Below are 22,777 nucleotides of genomic sequence, written 5' to 3'. Positions count from 1 at the left end.
ATTTCGAACCATTTCAAAGCCAAAAATTCCAGATTGCTATAGTGCGAGTGTCTTAGATCTTCATGACCGTTTTCTTCATCTAATGATCACTTGGTGGTTTCGATCATCCGAGGTCGTTACTCTACTCTTCGTGCTTTAGATCTTTGGTGGTTACATTGTTTCCAAACAATCTTAAAATAAATCTTCCTGAGATTATTTTTGCTGAAATGTTGAAACCGTAAACCAAGTTCCAAATAAGAAACTTTGTTCTTCTCTAGTTTACGGTTGTATTCTTAGTAATCTCTTTTCTATAGACGGGCTTAGAGTTGGTCTTGATGCCTCTTTTCCCCTAAAGAACAAATCAATCTCCTTCTTAACGAGATCGGTATGGATTAAGGATAAGGAAACCGTTGAATGGGTTTGATCTTCTGAAAATACTCCGGGAGCTAGTTCTTCACAAGCTCCACCAGAAGCTGACGATGATCCCGAGCTTGAACAATTAATGCAAGATATTGACGAAGCCGACGATGAGCCGGAGCAGCACGAGGAACAAGCTCAGCAAGAAGATCAAGTGCCTCCAATTTTCAATCATTTGTGGAGACATTTGATTTCCGTTGCATCCTTGGATTCTCGCTTCACTTCCATAGAATCTCACTTATATGGAAACTCAACAATTGGAAATTCTCCGGGAGATGCGTGCAAACAATGAAGTAACCAACGCTCGTATTAATGCACTCACTCATGAAATGGCAGCTATGCGAGCTCATTTCCCTCCTCCCGATCCTCTTACGGATGCTTGAACTTTGATATTGTTTCGCTTGTTTGGATTGAACTTGGATATTTGCATTATTGTTAAAACATTTTGAATGCTTTTGGATTGTTTATTTTTGGTTGTTCGAACTTATGTTTAATACATTTGATTTGGATTTCGTGTTTATTTTGCATCTTTAGACATATATGACCAATTATCCATTACATGTTTATGAATATTGATTATGAAACTAATGACTAACATCTCTTTTGATTGTGTTATTAGCTTAAGCTATATTATAATCATTGGCTACTTACTTTTCAAAACCTTGTTTAAATTCTTTTAAAATGTCCTTTGATTTAACAAAAAGGGGAGAAGTGTTAAATGTTTTAAAGGGGAGAAGTGTTAAAGTAAGGGGGAGTAATTTTTCAAAAACGTCGTTTTGATTTCAAAATCTTAAATTACTAAAATGTTTTGTTATCAAAAGGGAGATTGTTGAAAACATTTTGATATTTCGATATAACTTAAGTTAAATGATTTTAAGATTTTCCAATGATTTTCTAATATATTCGATATAATTATTCGAATATCAAAATATTACTCCAAATCTTTCAAAAGTCATTTTTAATCCTTACTCAAGTGTAAAATTAAGTTTTAGTCTTAAAATAATTTCAAAACAATTTTACAAAATATTTCGAAACCATTTCAAAGCCAAAATTCCAGATTGCTCAGAGGGAACTGATTCCCCCCAAGGGGTACCGATTCCCCCTGAATGGTTTGCTCCGAGAAAAACAGAAGAAAAACAGAATGCTCAGAGGGAACCGATTCCCCCCAGGGGTATCGATTCCCCCCACTGTTCAACGATCGAAATATTTGAATTTTACACTTAGGGAACCGATTCCCCATGAGGGGTATCGATTCCCCCCAAGCTCCAAGCAGAAATATTAATTGTTTTCACACTTAAACGGCTCCAATAACTTCATTAATGATCCCTAACGTTCAGAAGTGATTCAAGGTGTATTTAAACAAGCTTAGAAGCCATTGATCAAAACAAGAAACAACAAGCAACTAGAATCAATAGAGAATCAAGAGAAAAGCATCAAACCTCAAGTTTGTGCATTTCAAGCATATTTTTCATTCAATATTCATTTGCTTTCAAGAGCACTTATTGTGCTCAATGTATTCATTCTTGAGTGTTCTTTTCTTTGTTCTAGAATTGTGCAAACAATCTACATGTGAGGATTTCCTTGTAAGTTTACAAATTTGTAATCTTCTCTTTGAGAAATAGTGTTCTCAGAATTGAGTTATATTCTTGAGGGTGTTGTAAGGTATCTCTTTGGCCTCAAAAGAAAGAACAAATTAGTGAATTGTTGGAAATCCTTAGTGTGGATAGCTAAGGTAGTGGACGTAGACTTGGTTGATAAAGTCGAACCACTATAAATCGCTGTGCAATTACTTTCAATTTTCTGCAAAAGCTTCCACAAAATGTTAATTGCCAATTCACCCCCTTGGTCAATTCCGTCAATCGATTAACTCAACAATTGGTATCAGAGGCTAACTCATTTGAAGGTTAATGCCTCTTGAGTCGATTCGGGAAGAGTTACATCGATAATTAAAGTCATCAATGGCCTCTACTTAAACTTCGACTTCGGTCCGATTTGATGCCCGTTAACAAGCCTCATTTCTTCAATGGGGCTAACTATGCCTATTAGAAAAATATGAGTACTTCATTCAAGCAAGTGAAATGGGAGCATGGAATGCCGTAGAAGAAGGATACATCAAGCCTCTCACTCATCCAAGATTGTGGAGTGAAGGAGAGACAAGAATGTTCCAGCTCAACTCCAAAGCCATCCATATCATATTTTTGTGCTCTGGACCATGAATACGGAAGAGTTTCATCTTGTACAACCGCCAAAGAAATATGGGACAACTTCAAGTCACTCATGAAGGTACCGATGAGGTAAAGAAATCTAAATTAGTATTCTAATGCATAGCTATAAAATTTCAGGATGAACCCAATGAAGATATCAAAGCTGACGGATAGATTCTCAACGATTTTCAATGGTCTCAAATCATATGGAGAGATCATTTCAAATGAAAAGCTTGTGAGGAAGTTAGTTTTACTCCCTTCCAAAATCATGACAATCAAAGAAGACAGCAATCATCGAGTCTAAGGACCTAACATCCTTAAGTCTTGAAGACTAATCGGTTCCCTCCTCACTCATGAAATGATGCTTGAAGATGAGGTGGATCTCGATAAGATTGACGAAAACACCAAAGGAGAATAAGAAGAGAAAAACATTGGAGTTGCTCTCAAATCCATAAAAGATGAGAGTGATTCAAATGAAGATGACGATGAAGAAGAAATGGCATTGTTTGCCAAACGGTTTAGAAAAATGATGAGACCTTACCGAGGAAGAAAATTCAAACGAAATGAAGGCCTAAAAATGAACCAAAAGAGAAGGACTCGATCATTTCCCATGAATGCAAAGCCGGGGCATGTCAAATATGATTGCCCACAATTGAAGAGAAAGGATCAATCAAAGAATAGCACAAGGCTCATGTGGCTACATGGAGCGATGAAGAAGGTTCCGATGAAGAGGAACAAAGTAGCAAACTTGTGCTTGATGGCATTCGGGAAGATTCTAAGGTAACCTCTAACTTCTGATTTTGATGATTTATCTTATGATGAGCTATTAGAGGAATATAATGGGTTGGCTTCAGATTATGAGAAATGTTTTTAAAACATAAAAATGATATTTCAAAACTGAAAAATGAAATAAACTCATATCCAAAAACCCAACAACGATTGAAAGTAAAATCAAAGATTTACAAATCAAACTAAAAGAGTTTGAAAAGGAAAATTCGGATTTACAAAATTTACTTTCAAAGGTCAATGATGATCATCAAAAGAAAATTGATGATCTTAAAGCTTCTTTTGATACAGTTGGAACAAAACGTTTTGAAAAAGGAGAAAATTCAAATCCAAACTTTGTTAGAAAAAGTTTTAAAAACTACAATCATAGAGGTCCCCGAAGAACCTCTAATGGAAAAATCGTTAGAAGTATGTGGGTTCCTAAAGAACTCATTACTAAAGATAAAGATATCCTACACAAATGGATACCTAAGGGGACTAGGATTTTGGAAACTAATGAATATGGACCTAAAAGAATTTGGGTACCAAAAATAAAAATTAATCTATGTTTGTAGGAAAGGGAGCATTGCTACAAGGCACGATAAACAATTCAAATTCATGGTACCTTGATAGGATGCTCGAGACACATGACCAGTGACAAAAACCGGTTCATGAGCTTAACGCCAAAAATGGAGGAGAAGTGACTTTTGGTGATAATCAAAAGGTCACATTTGAAAGGTATTGGTACTATAGGTAATACCTCTTTCATACAATTAAAAATGTGTTATATGTGAATGGATTAAAGCATAATCTATTGAGTATTAGTCAATTATGCGATAAGGGATTCAATGTCATGTTTGAAATTAATGGTGTAAAGTCAATTGACATTGCATCTAATCGGATTATGCTTGTTGGTCATAGAATAGGAAACATATACATGGTGCATTAGATTCTATTGATATGACTAAGTTGTGCCTAGTTGCTAAGGATGAGCATGATAGTTGGTTATGGCATAGGAGACTAAAACATGCTAATATGAGTGTTTTGCAACGTTAGTTCAAGGAGACTAATGTGATGCTTGTGCTAAAAGAAAACAAAAGCGAGTTTCTTTTAAATCCATTAATGATGTGTCAACTAGTAAGTATTACAATTGATCCATATAGATCTTTTTGGGCAACTAGGACTACTATCTTGGGTGGAAACAATATGCATTTGTCTTGGTAGATGACTATTCTATATATACTTGGGTTCTATTATTAAGTACTAAAGATGAAGCATTAGAAAATTTCATCACATTTTCAAAAGTAATCCAAAACGAAAAAGGTTACTCTATCACTAGTGTTAGAAGTGATCATGGCACTGAATTTGAAAATCTTAGATTTAATGAGTTTGTAATTCTAATGGTATTAGACAATTTTTCAGCACCTAGAACCCCTCAACAAAATGGAGTTGTTGAGAGGAAAAATCGAATTTTATAAGAATGGCTAGAACCATGCTTTGTGAAAATAATTGCCAAAATTTTTGGCGGAAGCCACAAATACCGCTTGTTATATTGTAAATCGAGTAATGATTAGGCCAATTTTAAAGAAAACTCCATATGAATTTTCAAAAATAAAGCCTAACATTAGCTATTTTCATCATTTGGATGTAAATGCTTTGTTTTAAACAACGGTAAAGAAAACCTGGCAAATTTGATGCTAAAAGTGATGAAAGAATTTTTCTGGGTTATTCCTTAAATTCTAAAGCTTATCGAGTATTTAATAAAAGAACTTTAGTTGTAGAAGAGTCTATACATGTTGTTTTCGATTATAATCTCCTTCGAGGAGGATTCTTATGTTAATGATGATGTAGGTATTATAAATACAAATGACGTAGACATGACGTTGGAAAATCATCATCAAAGGAAGAAACGAAAGAGAGGAAACTCATGATCCTCTCGAGAATACAACCATTGAGAAAGGGAAGTATCTTATCCAAGAGAGTACAACTATGTCAATGATGGTGAGATAGGTGATCCATCCAAAGGGGTAACAACTCGATCTTCTCTTAGAAATATTGTAATTATATTGCATTATTTCATGCATAGAGCCTAAGAATATTAAAGAAGCATTAAATGATGAACATTGGATTATGGCTATGCAAGAAGAGTTAAATCAATTTGAGAGAAGTAAGTATGGACATTAGTTGAAAGGCCTAGTAATAAATCTACTGTAGGTACTAGATGAGTATTTAGGAATAAGCTTGATGAGAGTGGTAATATAGTGAGAAACAAGGCTAGACTTGTTGCTCAAGGGTATACTCAAGAAGAGGCATAGACTATGATGAAACATACACTCTCGTAGCTAGGATGGAAGTAATTAGAATGTTATTAGCATTTGCATGTTTTCATGAATTTAAATTATATCAAATGGATGTTAAAAGTGTATTTTCTATCTTTCAATCTCCTTACTCCCTAAACACAAAATCATTCTGACCCCTCTCTTTACAAACCGTTCCGGTATCGATTCGAGCTTCCGAAAATCCTAACATAGGCGCTACCTGTTACGTTAAATAAGTGTTACCTATTACGTTAAACTAGCTACCAGTTTGTTTAAAGGTTAATAATAATGTAGCTACCAGTTTGTTTAAAGGTTAATAATAATGTAAATGGTAAAATAAAATAGGTGCTACCTATTAAGTTAAATAGGCGCTACCTATTATGTTAAATAAGTGTTACCTCTTACGTTAAACTAGCTCGTTTGTTTAAAGGTTAATAATAATGTAAACGGTAAAGTATATACAACTTAAATCGTTTAAAATATTTTTTTAAAAAATTTGAAAGTATAAATACATACTCTAAAAGTATGTATACTCTAAAGTAATAATAATGTATCCATATTACTCTAAAATATGTATAGTATTTCGACAGTAATATAAACGGTAAAATACATACAACTTAACTGTTGAAATATTTTTTTAAAATTCGAAAGTATTGATACTTACTCTAAAAGTATGGATACTCTAAAATGTTAATAATAATGTGTTCTAATAATAATGTATCCATACTTAATCTAAAAATATTTATTTGCAAAAGTATCGACCATAGATCATAGTAGTATCGATATGTATTTAAAAATATGTCATCCAAAGATATGTAATATATTAAATCTTACTGATATCATTAAACACAACTTTAATATTCCAGATTGCAATATACTTCTTTATTCAAAATAACATTATTGGGTGCAACCTAATATGTTAATATTTATTTATAACAAAATAAAAAATTAACATATTTTGTCGTCGTAGGATTTCGAAGACCCCATCAACTTAAATTTTGATAACATTTTAGGCGATACTTAATATGTTGATAATATTAATAACAAAATAAGTAATTAACCTATTTTGTTATTGTCGGATTTCTAAGGTCGATCAGCTTAAACTTTGGTAATATTTTAGGCGCTATCTAATATGTTGATAATATTGATAACAAATTAAGTAATTAACATATTTTATTATCGTCGGATTTTTAAGGTCACATCAGCTTTAAAAAGACGTTACATATTACATTAAATAAGCGTTACTTGTTATGTTATTATGGTTGATAATGTTTTCGGTAATTAACCTATTTTGTCATCGTTGAATTTCTAAGGCTCTATCAGCTTAAAATTTGGTAACATTTTAGGCGCTATTTAATATGTTGATAATATTTATAACAAATTAAGTAATTAACCTATTTTGTTATCGTCGGATTTCTAAGACCCTATTGACTTTAAAAATATGCTACCTATTACATTAAATAAGCGTTACTTGTTATGTTATTATAGTTCGATAAATTAGAATCAATTTGTATCATAATATTATAACTAATTATCATTAAATTTGTATAGAAGTTCAAACAACTCGACTCGACTAATTACCATAGTAGTTTTTATTTCTCCAAAATCTCGTGTATTTTCTTCTTCATATTAGTGAAATTCTTCTTCTCTGCCAACGATTTTTCCCTTTTGAGATTTTCACGTAAATTTTAATTTTTTTTTAAAATTTTGATCGTGTTTATTTGTTGATCGATAATCGTTTCGATATTATAAGTGGAAAAAATGTCAATCAATAACTTATGATGTACTAAGCTTCTATTTGTTTCAGATCAATGTGAGACTGCTGGAGCTATTACATTCATTTTACATACAATTGAATACGACCAGCATATGCTCCTGCAGAGCCACAACAAATACAACAGGGCTCTTTCTTCGCTTAACTTGATAAACATTTTCTTATTCTGGTTTAACTGTTGTCTCTTCTTCGTCAGGTCAGATCCACATGAAGACTGTTGACCAAGACGTGAGTGCTAAAGCAGAAGCCAAGTACGTCCACAGGAAGAGGACCGAACACTCGTTGACCCACATTGAAGAGCTGCGTCATGGTTCCAATATTCATGGCCGGTGGCAGAGTAAACTGAACCATAAGCACGAAGCGGAAAGCGGGTCGGACGGTAGGAAGCTGAGGTTCCCAGCTGCTTTAACGACACAGATACCGACATCGGAAGTATAATGAATCGAACGCACACCACTCCAATGATAGCCATCGGCTTGATCGTAGATGATCGCAACCTGTAACAAGTTGGCTCCTAGAATGAGGGTGATACAAGGATCGTTGCGTTCCTGCATGCATGAAACTGCTTTTACTACTCGGTCACCAACATACCAATATGTTACTATGAGAAAATTATGGGACAAGACCTCGTACCCCAACAGTTTAACTGTGTCTTGGATTACTCGTAGTGGAGCCCCGGGACCGATTATAAGGCTTCTCAGCCAGACGATCGTTCCAAAGATGAACCCCAAAGTCTGATTGATCAAGTAGACTTTATTAACACTTAATTTGGAAATGGAATGAAAAAGTACACAAACATTATATACGAATAGAAAACTTACGGCACCAAGCGTTGGCGGTGCCATGAGCTCTTCTGCGATCATATGAGGAATCCGGCGACGTTAACCCAAAACGATGTATTCCCTTTCGGCTTTCGGCTACTTTCTTGGGGTACATTCTGCAATTGCAGCCATTTCAATGGTGTTTCACTAAATGTTTTTGCTCTTAGTATTTTCAACACAGTTTGTTAGTACAATTTACCACTATTATGGCCACTTGCTCTTCACTTTCTCCTTTTAGAAGACGAGTTTCTGGGGTGGCATCCAAGCTCTTGTTGGCTTGTTTCGAAGCGAAATCCCCGTCTGCTTCAAGTGCTCTCAGTTTCAAAGATGATGCTTTTATCAATTGGAAACCGATAGTCCAAATGTAGAAACCACCGAGCTACATCCAAACCATGTATGAATACGATTGATCATTACAATTAAACAACCATCTGTATATATGACATACCGCCATGGAGAAAGATGAATATGAAAGTCCAAGTGCGGTGCAGGCATCTCTGTCCCCAAATGGACTCCCATCCTCATTACAGGCAGGGACAACATGAAGAGAAGATTTCCCAAGTTCCCTAATGCAACAAGAATTCATTTTGAGTACTGAAAGGGGTTTAAAAATTAATGCTTTGTCAAACTCACCTGATGTGCACATAGTATGACAAGACCCTCCAGATATGGTTTTGGTTTCAGAATCTTAACCAAGATCCACCCAATTCCCCCCATTAGAAAGGTGATCCCAATGTTTACGGGCATAAACCACCTGTGAATTTGATGATCAAATCAACATTTCAACAAAGCCACACCCACACCCGTATATATGCAGAGGCATAGAGACAAGTGTAGAGTATCTTACCATGAATAATGTCTTGGAACGTGACAGTGTTGGCAAGACTGGCAAACATGAGCGAGGGCGTGAACACGACGAACACGATCTGCGTTAATTACAAAACATATAGACAAATAGATAGATGTATCGACATAAATGCAGGAGTGGTGCGTCGAGGGAAACAAAGAGTAAACTCATGAGTACCCTATTCAAGGATCTCCGGGTGTCTTCTGGGAAAGTTTACAGTAATCAGATGCCAAAAAGCGCCCAACAACTTATCAAAAGCTTGCAGATGGGCAATGCTAGCCACCTCAAACAATGCCCAGAAACCCATGTTTTAGAGCTCTCGAATATACTTCTTCCTGTGATTTTGGATATTGGAACTCTAAGACGATATATTTTCTAGCAAAGCAACCACTGGAATACGTTGGTGGAACATCGAAGGCTAAAAAAGAAGAGAGAGGATGGAATTAACCCAAAAACCTGGGAACTGAATCACGACAAAACCAAAACCAAAACCAAAAGTTGGGGACCTAAACATAATGATAAAAGTAAAGTCCTCAATTAATGGATATGAATATGGTCGTTTGTGGAGGTGGAGGTGGAGGTGGAGATGACAGGGACAAAAGGCAGGTGAAGGTGGGGCGAGTATTCATTCCTCTCTTTTATTTCTTCTATTTAAAACTTGAGGGAAGGCGATTGGCATCATGGCTTGCCCTTGATTAATGTGAAGGACCAAGTTCTGAGAACCACCAGGTCAGAGTCCGCCACCTTTTGTTTTTTAACCTATTTAGGCTTTTGGCTTGCTGGCAGTTTAGATATTGCATTAATGCTTCCATATTTTCTTAGGTAAATTAGCCCATGATAATCTAACTATAAGCAGAGTTTAAATTATAATCGATTTTTTAATTTTATTAATCAAATCACTTAACTATTTACATGACGTCAATCAAATTACTATCGGAAAGTAATATGATAGTTAAATTTTGATATAATACACCTTTGTCCTTATTTTAAGTCATAATTTTAAACATTAATATACAATGTATAACACATGTTATTAATTGTAATTGTTTAATTCTCTTGGCGGCTTATGCATGCTTTCCCAAGCCTCCCAAATTTAATTTCCCCTTTCTCATTTTTTTTCATTTATTTCTTTCAGTTAAAGGGTGATATGTGACACCGTTAGATTATAGAAAAACAATTTAATAAATTTAATCTCCTAATTAAATATTGACACATTTTATAATTAGATTAGATGATAAATTTTTTGAGTTAAATAATCAAAGTAAAATTGATAGAATACATAGTAATAGGGACCAAATGCAAATTATATAAAAAAAATTAACTGTCACATTATATTCTCTATTAAATGTTAATAACTAAGAGTTGGTTGGAATCAATTAAATAGTTAAATGATCGGGTCGATAAAATTAAAATACCAAGTTATCCAACCTAAAGACTTTAGGAGATATTTTCTTTAACCAATGAGACTAGTATTAAGTAAATTTATTTTATTTTATAATTTTATGTTAAATTGAGTTTTTGCAAATAGATGATGCGTCTCCTTCGTTCTCACTGAACCAACTGCACATGAATATATGATGTTGCGATGGCAGTCTCCGTCACCACTGTATCTTATTTCAAACAAAAGCACTCGCATTAATTTCGATGATGACGGCGGCAAATTGGTATGGCGTAACCAATTAACCACTGCCATTTGCCAAAGGTGAAAACGAATAAATTGGTCCCTGCTACCTTAATAGACCACGTGTGCTTCTAAAAGAACTCTAAAATTTATAAAGGAATTATTAAAAACCAAAATAATAATATAATATCACACTTCTTAACAATAAACCTTAATAATAATATCTGGCGATTGAGTTTAACTCAACTAACATGTTTTGATATATACACAGAAGATATAAGATTGGATATATGTAAATTAATATTCTTTTATTTATATGCAGAGATTATATCTATTATATCAATTGTTTAGAAATAATGTACTAATATTCATTTTTATGTTAAGGTGGCTTGAAATTGAGATAGTTTCAAAGCCAAATTAATTTGACAGTTGGATGATACACTTAAAAGGCAGGGAAATTAATTTTCTCACGGGATAATTGCATGTTTGTTCCCTTAAACTTTTAAGTTATTTACAATTGATCCCTAGAGCTTAACTGCAAGTACTTGACTATTTATCATTTGAGATTATCCCCACTCATCTCTATCATTTAGTTATCTCTTCTTCCATTTATAATATTTGAGATCTTAAAAAATCTATTTGTTTGTAATTTTGGTAATAGTAAAATTATCGTTCGACGTAGACAATATTTCATTGAACTTCAATAATTTGATGTGTTTTCTCTGTTAGTCATTTTTTTTGTTCAATATTACTGAACTTTCATGCTTCTTTTTTGCAGTCAAAACGCCAACAAATGCCTTTTACAGAGTTGCTATCGGCATTTTAATGCAAAAAAGAAGCATGAAAGTACCCCACTAGAACCACCCTAGGTGGAAGTGCAAGTCCGCATCGCACTTGCGCGCGCGCGAGAGAGAGAGAGAGAGAGATTAAGTACATTGAAGGGTTTCATCAGTGACTCAAAAACTCTGAACAGTCGAGATTAAGGAATGAATCATATGATCAATCTGAAAGTTCTTATGCAAAGAGAAACCCATATTAGTTATATCTCCTCTTCATTATCGCTGCCACCTCCAAACATGGCAGCCATTTTAAAAGCCAGCTTGGCAGCCATCTCCCTCCTTTGAAAATCAGGCATTAACCTCAAGTTGCTGCGAATATTTCCAATCTCAGACATCAACTGTTCCAAATCCTCGAAATCATAATGCGGGCCGTCATCTAATTCCGAAGCTGTAGCTCGGTCAGGTTCTCTGGCATTGGGTTCCATTCTATCAATTTTCTCCCCTGAAGTAGAAACCATTGGAGAAGCAGCATACGACTCCTTTTCATAACTAGTTATGTTTCCTTGAACGCACTCTGTAACAGACTTTGCCTCATCAACTGACATCCCTGTATCCAGGAATGTGTTAGCTGCACTTGCAGAAACCCACTCGTCGAACATGTCATCCCCTGGTTCAGCTGAACCCGCAGATAGCAGTTCATACTCAAACTGATAATCAGGTTCTTCTTCTGATGAATCTGGACAGGGCAACAATAATATTTAGAAATTAATTAACAGGAAGAATTTTTATTAAAGAAACCAATATCAAATATAACCTTCTTTCTCGGGTAGCGTAGGTTCAGTTATCGTATCACCAGATTTCAGAACCATTCCAGGCCACATATGAGCAGAAAGAGCACCATACAGACGTTCAACTCCTTCATCATCACTGACAAAACCTGCCAAGACCAGTTTCTTTTCCCACATTAACAAAAATAAGCATAAGATCTAACCTATACATGACCCCTTAAGGTTCATTCTAGTGAGAGATTGTCACAACATCTGTAACATCCCAAACTAGGGGTTAGTGGCTAAATTGTAAAGTTTAAGAATTTGATGAATTAAGTAGAAGAATGGAATAATTTAATGATTTATTTGGAAAAAATTCCTAAAGTTAGTAAATTAAAGTATGAAGGTAAAATGGTCATTGAACAAAGATAATATTAAATTTAATAAATGGGTATTATAATATATGAGATGTATGATTGAGAGATAAGTTTTAGACTTATCTTCTTCATCTTCATCTTCTCTCAACGTGAAGAGCCAAGCTTGTAAAGGTGAGTTTCTTTGTTTAGTTGGTTATTTGCTAAATTTATGGTTGGGTTTTGATCATTAGATAATAACTAAGCTTAAGGAAAGCTTAGGCTATCTTAAGATTGAAGATAAAGAAGTTATGAAAGATTAAAGAAAATGGGTTTTTAAAGGAAATTTTGGAAAAGAGTTAATAAGAGATTTTTAAGATGGAATTTGACTTGTCATCAAGAAGAATAAGAGATTTATGAAGTTAGAAAAGATTTATAACAAATTTGAAAGTTTAGTAAGATTCTTAATTTTAAGAATCTTGATGAAATATGGAAGATAAATATGATTTATATGGACATAAGTTGGTTTCAATAATGATAATTGAGTTTAAAGACATAATAGGGGATTAAAATAGAAGATTGAATGAAGAATGATGAATTTCGGGCTTGAAATACAATTTCTGGACAAGGTGCATCGATGCACATTCATAAGTGCATCGATGCATTCCTTTAAAAGAAGAACATCGAATGCCTTTGATGCATCGATGCATAGATAATGCATCGATGCATCCTTTTAAAATAAAAACATCGAATCATTTATGCACCGTGCACAAGTAGTGCATCGATGCATACCTTCATTGAAAGAGGAAATTGGCTTTTCTCTTAGCCTAAGAAGTGACAGTTTAGAATATATTGGAATATTGATATGAATCTGTGTATTGTTATGTAGAGATAGAAAGTGATCCGTTTCGGATAATTGAGGAATTAGAATCGAATCAAAGCAAAGCTAAGGTGAGTGCAATTTATTTTGTACTTATTTTATTGAATTAACATTGGCTTGTGATGAGCCAGTGATGGAGTTACTATGGTAAGAAGTAACTTCTAAATTGTTATGTGATTACCATGTATGCATTAATACATAGAAATAGATGGATGCTATGTTATATGATTTATATGCTTAAGTGAAAATGCAACATATGATATATGTTATTTGACATGACATGCATGGGTACATGAAAGAAAGCTATGTGATATGAATTACATTAAATGATTTACATGAATACATGTATATATATAATACATGTGATATGATATGAGATATATGGTTACACATACATGTGGTATGTGACAGAAGAGAAAGAACAAGTGATACGAAATGTATAATAAATGCCCATAGTATATGATACGAGAGCTATAGGTATGTTGGCATGCCAAGAGTCGACGGTTTACCTATGTTGAAAGGAACATATGGATATTTGCCGAGGATCTTTATGACCTCTGGATAGTTACCGGGGTTCTTTGTAACCTCTGGACAGGTCCTTCGGGACGAATACTGAACTAAGGTTCGGTGCCCCATGAGGGAATTTATACGAGCTGTGGTGACAGCATTAGTGCACAACCTCAATGTACTCACATACCTCTATTCTCAATAATATACATGGGCAATGAAATTGAAAGACAAATGAAAGTGAAAGTGATATAAGAATGTAAGTTGCATGTTGCATGACCTGATTGTATATTGTTATCATACAATAGATTCATGCATATTGATTTGTCGTGATTCAATGATATGAATGCACATACTGAATTATATGTGTTATATGATGAGTATATGGCAAGTGGAAAGGATTATTGATAGTGTTTGTATATGTATGTCTTTTATTTATATGAAATGATATATGGTTATTTATATTTTTATATGCCTCACTAAGTCTATGACTTAGCGTGTAAGTGATTTACACGTAGGTACCAAGAACGAGAAGTGAAAGAATAGAAGTGGCAAAGACAGTATCACTACTAAAGATCAGATCAGAAGTATTTGACAAAGTATGTATTTGGTTATATAAGTGTTGGCATGTAATAAGTCATTAAGTACGAGCACTCTGATCAAGTCTGTATTTTGTTTTAAATAAAGTTTTAAATTTCCCGGGATTTTTCTTAAGAGTCAAGGTTTGAAAAGTCACGTCGGACTCGTATCCGGGGTCGGATACGGTTGGGGTGTTACATTACTCGGTGCCGTTCTCGAGTCAAAAGTTTTTAAAAAGTACATGCTAACGAAATCGTGAAAACTTCTGATCTGATAGAAAGTAAGTATACTGTTTTGCTAATAAATGATATATTGTATTTTATTAGATGTCTGGACAAGACAACTCCCGAGACGTAGCGGGAAATGATAGATTAGCTGAAGGTAGTAATTCACCTGCCTTGGCCAGGCAAGGTGAATGACAGACACTTTCTGGAGTGCCTGTGGAAGACCAAGATGTTTTCTTTAGAACGTTAGACGCGGTGTTGATGCGTTTCCAATCTCCTGCTCCTTCCACTCCGAGAAGGAATAGCAAACGATTTAAAAGGATTAGGAGCTCCTGAATTCAAAGGTGAAGTTGAGGAGAGTCCTGTTGAAGCGGACTTTTGGCTCAATGACGTAAAGATTATGCTAGATGGACTTCATTGTTCTGATATGGAAAAGTTAGACGGAATAGTCTCCTTGCTTCGTGGACAGCGAGATATGTGGACGAACGTTACTCTAAAGAATGACAAGTGACCAAGTGACCTGGTTCTTGTTTTTAGAAGAGTTCAAACACAAGTATATAGGAGACCAGTTCATCAGCAAATGAAACAAGATTCTTGAATCTGAAGCAATTGGATCACACTATATATGAATATGAGTGTGATTCAATAAGTTGAGTCGTTTGCGGCTGAGTTATTCCAACAGAAAAAGATGCATGCGAATGGTTTGTGGAGGCTTACGCCCGAGATTAAAGGAGATGATTGTGGTTAAATCTGTCCTCGTTTCAAGAGGTAGTGAATCGTGCAAAAGCTCTTGAAAGAGCTCAGAATGAACGTTATGGGATCAAAGAGTTCAATCTTTTAAAAGAACGGGGCATTCATCGAGTTTAGTATCACCCAAAAGAAGTAGAGATTCTGGTTTTCGATCTCAAGCACGGTCAGAGCGATGACATCCTCCGCTAGAGGATCAAGTCAGATGAGAGATAGACAGACTCAATTTGTAGAGTCTGGTAATGGAAGAGCACAATTGAGACATTGTCAGAATTGTGGAAGATATCATGGTGGATGTGTAGAATTAAATCTGGAGCTTGTTTCCGATGTGGGGAAATAGGACATTTCATGAGAGACTGTCCATTGAAGGACAGAGAGCTTGCACAATCGAACGATCTGTTTTGATGTCTCAAAGAGGTAGGGGTAGAGGTAGAGAAGAAATCAAACAGAATCTTCTACTCAACAGGAGATGCGCTCCACTGCTAGAATATATAATCTTAATGATAATGAAGACTGAGGACCCAGAATTATTAGCAGGTATTTTTTCGGTTGTATAGTAATGCGTTTGATATTGGTTGATTTAGGCTAGCATATTACATTTGAACAGTAATTGATGAGAGAAGTACTAATTTTAGTTATAAGTTAATTGTAGTTTTATTGATATAAACCCATTAAGGTATAGTGTTCAGGTAAATAGATTTGTGGTTACTTGAGTGGATTAAATAGCGTATGAGAACATGAAAATATATGGTTTAGTTATGCTATAAGGAAATCTTGATAATGAGGAATATAAGAAAGATATGAAATGATAGAGTTTAAAGAATCAAGTAAGATAAGTTTTATAAGTGGTGTTAGATTGTTTATAGCATGAGTGAAAGAGATATGTATTTGAGTAATTAAAGAGGACTGTATATAAGGATTGCTTCATATTGTTATAAAGTGAAAATTCGAGGACGATTTTCTTAAGGAGGGAGAATTATAACATCCCAAACTAGGGTTAGTGGCTAAATTGTAAAGTTTAAGAATTGATGAATTAAGTAGAAGAATGGAATAATTCAAAGATTTATTTGGAATAATTCCTAAAAGTTGTTAGTAATTATTAAGTAGATGAAGGGCAAATGGTCATTGACAAGATAATATTAAATATTAATAAATGGGTATTATAATATATGAGATGTATGATTGAAGAGATAAGTTTTAGACTTATCTTCTTCATTCATCTTCTCTCAAACGTGAAGAGCCAGCTTGCAAAGGTGAGTTTCTTTGTTAGTTGGTTATTTGCTAAATTTATGGTTGGGTTTTGATCATTAGATAATAACTAAGCTTAAGGAAAGCTTAGGTTATCTTAAGATTGAAAGATAAAGAAGTTATGAAAGATTAAAGAAAATGGGTTTTTAAAGGAAATTTTGGAAAAGAGTTAATAAGAGATTTTTAAGATGGAATTTGACTTGTCATCAAGAAGAATAAGAGATTTATGAAGTTAGAAAAGATTTATAACAAATTTGAAAGTTTAGTAAGATTCTTAATTTTAAGAATCTTGATGAAATATGGAAGATAAATATGATTTATGGACATAAGTTGTTTCAATATGATAGTTGAGTTTAAAGACATAATAGGGGATTAAAATAGAAGAATTGAATGAAGAATTGATGAATTTCGGGCTTGAAATACATTTCTGGACAAGGTGCATCGAGCACATTCATAAGTGCATCGATGCATTCCTTTAAAAGAAGAACATCGAATGCCTTTGATGCATCGATGCATAGATAATGCATCGATGCATCCTTTAAATAAAAACATCGAATGCATTTATGCACCGATGCACAAGTAGTGCATCGATGCATACCTTCATTGAAAGAGAAATTGGCTTTTCTCTTAGCCTAAGAATGACAGTTTAGAATATATCAATTGGAATATTGATATGAATCTGTGTATTGTTATGTAGAGATAGAAAGTGATCCGTTTCGGGATAATTGAGGAATTAGAATCGAATCAAAGCAAATCTAAGGTGAGTGCATTATTTTGTACTTATTATTGAATTAACATTGGCTTGTGATGAGCCAGTGATGGAGTTACTATGGTAAGAAGTAACTTCTAAATTGTTATGTGATTACCATGTATGCATTAATACATAGAATAGATGGATGCTATATTATATGATTTATATGCTTAAGTGAAAATGCAACATATGATATATGTTATTTGACATGACATGCATGGGTACATGAAAGAAAGCTATGTGATATGAATTACATTAAATGATTTACATGAATACATGTATATATAATACATGTGATATGATATGAGATATATGGTTACACATACATGTGGTATGTGACAGAAGAGAAGAACAAGTGATACGAAATGTATAAATAAATGCCCATAGTATATGATACGAGAGCTATAGGTATAGTTGGCATGCCAAGAGTCGACGGTTTACCTATGTTGAAAGGAACATATGGATAGTTGCCGAGGATCTTTATGACCTTTGGATAGTTACCGGGGTTCTTTGTAACCTCTGGACAGGTCCTTCGGGACGATACTGAACTAAGGTTCGTGCCCCATGAGGGAATTTATACGAGCTGTGACAGCATTAGTGCACAACCTCAATGTACTCACATACCTCTATTCTCAATATACATGGGCAATGAATTGAAAGACAAATGAAAGTGAAAGTGATACAGAAGGTAAGTTGCATGTGTGCATGACCTGATTGTATATTGTTATTATACAATAGATTCATGCATATTGATATGTCGTGATTCAATGATATGAATGCACATACATGAATTATATGTGTTATGATGAGTATATGGTAAGTGGAAAGGATTATTGATAGTGTTTGTATATGTATGTCTTTTATTTATATGAAATGATATATGGTTATATATATGTTTTATATGCCTCACTAAGTCTATGACTTAGCGTGTAAGTGATTTACACGTAGGTACCAAGAACGAGAAGTGAAAGAATAGAAGTGGCAAAGACAGTATCACTACTAAAAGATCAGATCAGAAGTATTTGACAAAGTATGTATTTGGTTATGTATAAAGTGTTGACATGTAATAAGTCATTAAGTACGAGCACTCTGATCAAGTCTGTATTTTGTTTTAAATAAAGTTTTAAATTTCCCGGGATTTTTCTTAAGAGTCAAGGTTTGAAAAGTCAATGTGACACGTCGGACTCGTATCCGGGTCGGGTACGGGTTGGGGTGTTACAACATCCATACACTTTCAACAAGGAAAGTTATATTCGATAGGTCATGTGGAGAAACATCAAGTAAAACATCTCACAATTATATATGTGCACATCTTCTTGATTTGTTGGTAGAGAAAATACATTATACAGAGCAAGATGTCATGATTAATACAATTTATCATGATTGCGTATTGGAAATTTAGCATTGAAGAATGTTATTCCATATCACTAATTCAGTGTATAGGCAGTGTAGCAACAAAGAACAGTGGATATGATGGTGAAGAAGTTGAAGAAGGGCTTACATTTGTCAAAATCAGCATTAGAAGCAAAGCTTCAATGAACTCAATGTTGTTAATGCACCATTCCAAGCATTTCCTATGAATGTTTGAGGATGGGTCTACATCTCCCAATAAACTGCTTCCTTCATCTTCAGAAATTCCATATTGAGTGAAATCATATGAAGGATGAGTAGAGGAATCAGCAAGTTTGAGTTGGCGTTTTTTGTATTCAGCATGGACAGGATGACCTGGAATTCGATCCACTTTGTTTCCGATGCAGAGTAAAATCTCAAAGTTTTGGATATCTGTGGACACCCAATCCTGAAGTGCAGCCAAGTTGACAACTGCAAGAGAGAGAGAGGGGAAAAAAAGGCAAAAGGAAGGTTGCGGTTACATGACAATATATATACTAATTTATATAGAAATTGTACTCTAGTTATAAATATGTTGAATTGTTGAAGGCAAAGTTATTGCTACAGAAATACAAGGAATTAAACAAGAACTGGAAAAACTAAGATGCTTACATTAGACATATCAAAAACCATGACCAAGGCAGTTGAGTGGTCAAATATAGGGAGGGTTTGAACTGAAAATCCATCTTGAAGATGAGCCATACACAGAGAAACATCAGCAGAGTAGTATTTGGTATTGATAGTCCAGCTGTCGATGGTAAAGATATCAATCATCAGAGTTTGATTTTACTTACTCAACAAAAAGAAAGGCCATCTATCATATAATTAACTAAAACAAACAAACATGTTAAAAGTGAGCAGAAAGAAGGCATTCAGACCCATTGACAACCACTTGGGAGCTATCTTCTTCTTCAAACTCCACAGAGGCAAGCCCTGCAATGTTGTTGTTGTTTTTTAAATAATAGTAATAATAATATTTATCAAATATGACAAAACTTTTAATAAATGCATAGCAACCACGACTCATGTTTTTCCAACAAAAAAATAGAAAGAACAATAGAGGAAATGAGAATTACGGGAGAGTAGTGTGCGCTTGCCGACATTGAGACATCCAACGATGAAAATGGAGGGTCTCTTCCCAGTCTTCTCCTGGGCCTCCAATTTTATGGATCCTTCCTTGTTTTCTTCCATCCGTAGTGCAAATAAGATTAATACATAGCAAGCCCTAATTTGAAATTTTCACTTTCTCCATCTCAAATCCTGAATCTAATCAACAGCCTTTGTTGGCCTTCCCATTATTATCAGTGAAAGATCTATATTTATTTCACAAAAAAGGTAAAGATTCGCAATAAAAGGCCTAAACAAAAAATAGATATTAAGATGATGATAAAAAAGGGTGATCAGGATTGGTACTTAATAAGAGCAGAACAAAAAGCTAGCTTCATTCAATCCAATGACGAAACAATTTTGGAGTTGGAGCAAACAACTAAACAGAATAGAGAGAAATGAACCTAAACATAACTGTAAGTATCAACAAAATGTTTGCCACAGCATAAAAAGCAACGCTTAAAGAATCTCATGTATTCCACCAGGTTAGCACCTTATCTGGGAAAAGGTTGCTTGATAAATTCAGTTAATTAACAACTGGTTTACTCAGATTTTGTGTAGTTCACAACTTAACCTCCAATCCAATGACTTCTTGTCAACTCTTTCTGTTCATGTGTAATTTGATTCATTTCAGGCCTAAAGAACAAAACTTTAATTTTTGGAGTATGTCATTGAGAAGCATGTCTGCAATCTACCAAACTTGAAGGTAAGATGTACATTTGCGTGTCAGATAAATTGTAGTTAGGTGTCAGGAAAAGAGCTAAAACTGACAAAAAATTGCCACAATCATTATAATGTATTGACAAAAGGTTTTACAAGTTGTTGAGATTTGAGATACGGAAGAAATAGGAAACCTCCAAAACTGGAAGATTAGCATAAAATGAGTTATGACCAACACAAGAAGACATCATAGGACAGCCTCAACTCTTGGTTGTGTTGTGCCTGGCCTGGACATCTAAGTGTTGCTTATGTCAGTACAGGTGATGTAGAAACAAATTAAAGGGGGAAAAACAAATAACTAGAGTCTAACAAATAAGGTTGAGGGTTTATGAGATCATACTCTCTTGAAAGAGAAAGAAAAATACATGAACCATAACATTAAAAACAAGAACCATTTGAAAACAACTATTCCCTGACCTTATACATATAAAACTGTACTACAAATGAATTGACCTTACCAAAAAAGATTAAACTCATCCTTGTTAAACATAATAGAGTAGGCTTCCCTACACACCAAAAATAAGAACAGAAACTTTTCCATAGTCCTAATCAAACCTCTGTATCAACTATCAATCCTCTGATTAGCACAAAATTCGAATGAAACACAAAACACCAGAAGAAGATTGTTCAAAGACTCAAATTCCTGTAAGCTAATACAATGAAAAACCCAGTCATTAACACTGATGACTAGAAAAGGAAAGTGGCTTCACAATTTGCAAGTTCCTTCTCCTTGGCGCATTCCCCATCCTCTTAAGTTTGACTGCTTGCAAATGAATACGGCCTACGAATTAAGTAGATTTCTTATCGTGCAATTGTGACGGCTAAGCTGATTAAATAGAACCCAACGTTACTTGAATCACTTACTGCGAAAAGGAAGCAGCATCTTTCAAAAGCTGCTTAAAATATGAATTGCACAAAATCTGATAAAACCAACTTTTTTATTAACTGAATATGACAAGCCACTTTTTTTTGCTGGTAAGGTGCTATCCTGGAAGACACGGAATTAAGAAACTTATAAGAGTGCTCACTGCTGAACTATTCAATATTAAATTAAACTATCAATTTTCTAGCAATTCAGGAACTACAATACTAAAGCAAGCAAGCCAAAAAAAAAATCACTGAAAAAACTATTATCCTAATTATTAAAAGAATAGAAACAGTTAATACAAAAGGAAACCCCGAAACCCCTTTTATAAAGATGAAGATATGGAATAGATTTAATAAACAATTCAAGTGAAAGCCACGATCTTTGGGGTGATTAGCTGATCAATCAAATAAATAACTTAACGATCAAATAGGGATCAACTGGAGTGGAATCAGACTACCTGAGTGAGACGTGGAATGAATTGAGGTTTAATATAACGATCTGAGCTTTGGAAGAATGCCGAGCGAGGGAAGGAAAGAAGCCCAAAGCCAATACTGTGTAAGTAGGAATGCGAAGAAAAGGGATTTCGGATTTTCCTTTTCAATCTCGTAAAAATTTATGCGTAAAATACAGGTTATCACTTTTCTTCCGTTTTCAATCTCGTAAATTTATGTGTAAAATTAATTATTTTTTAAGATTTATATATCATAATTTATATTTTATTTTATTTTAGTTATTTGTTATTTAAAATTTAACAATAATATTGATTAATTATTATAAAATAATATCACATCATTATTAAAAAATATATAAAAAATAATATGTCAGTAGATTTTTTAAAAAAAATTAACAATAAATATTAAAATAAAACTAAAACATAATATTAAATATGATTTTGAAAAAAAATAATTATTGACTAAAACATAAAAAATAATAGTTGTGATACTAAACTTGTAGTTTACCTGATTTATTTAATAAGTCATCATCCCATAAAATGTTCGCGTATGCTGGATTTTTAAAACTATAATTTTTGGGTAACTATTTTATTAGTCCCCAAACTATTATCTTTTCTATCTTCCCTATTAAATTTTATTTTTTATAAATCATCATTAATA

The 22,777-nt window shown here is 34.0% G+C and overlaps 1 protein-coding gene and 1 pseudogene across 1 annotated transcript; both read right to left on the bottom strand.

Annotated features, from left to right (window-relative positions):
- Window positions 1–7,445: 7,445 nt before the first annotated feature.
- Window positions 7,446–9,454, bottom strand: LOC120118262 (annotated as a pseudogene).
- Window positions 9,455–11,688: 2,234 nt separating this feature from the next.
- Window positions 11,689–22,255, bottom strand: LOC120118376. The gene is made up of 9 exons (XM_039138416.1): window positions 22,123–22,255; window positions 20,047–20,283; window positions 19,849–19,903; window positions 19,583–19,718; window positions 19,372–19,402; window positions 19,083–19,306; window positions 15,005–15,167; window positions 12,340–12,462; window positions 11,689–12,261 (listed from the first exon to the last, which is right to left on the bottom strand). The coding sequence occupies exons 2-9, from the start codon at window positions 20,159–20,161 to the stop codon at window positions 11,786–11,788; spliced, it is 1,323 nt and encodes a 440-aa protein (XP_038994347.1). The 5' UTR covers window positions 20,162–20,283; window positions 22,123–22,255; the 3' UTR covers window positions 11,689–11,785.
- Window positions 22,256–22,777: the final 522 nt, after the last annotated feature.

Source organism: Hibiscus syriacus, unplaced genomic scaffold (assembly GCF_006381635.1).
Source record: "Hibiscus syriacus cultivar Baekdansim isolate YM2019G1 unplaced genomic scaffold, ASM638163v2 tig00110328_pilon, whole genome shotgun sequence".
NCBI lineage: Eukaryota > Viridiplantae > Streptophyta > Magnoliopsida > Malvales > Malvaceae > Hibiscus > Hibiscus syriacus.
The sequence above is the reverse complement of the archived record's forward strand: the minus strand, read 5'-3'. Positions and strand labels throughout refer to the sequence as shown.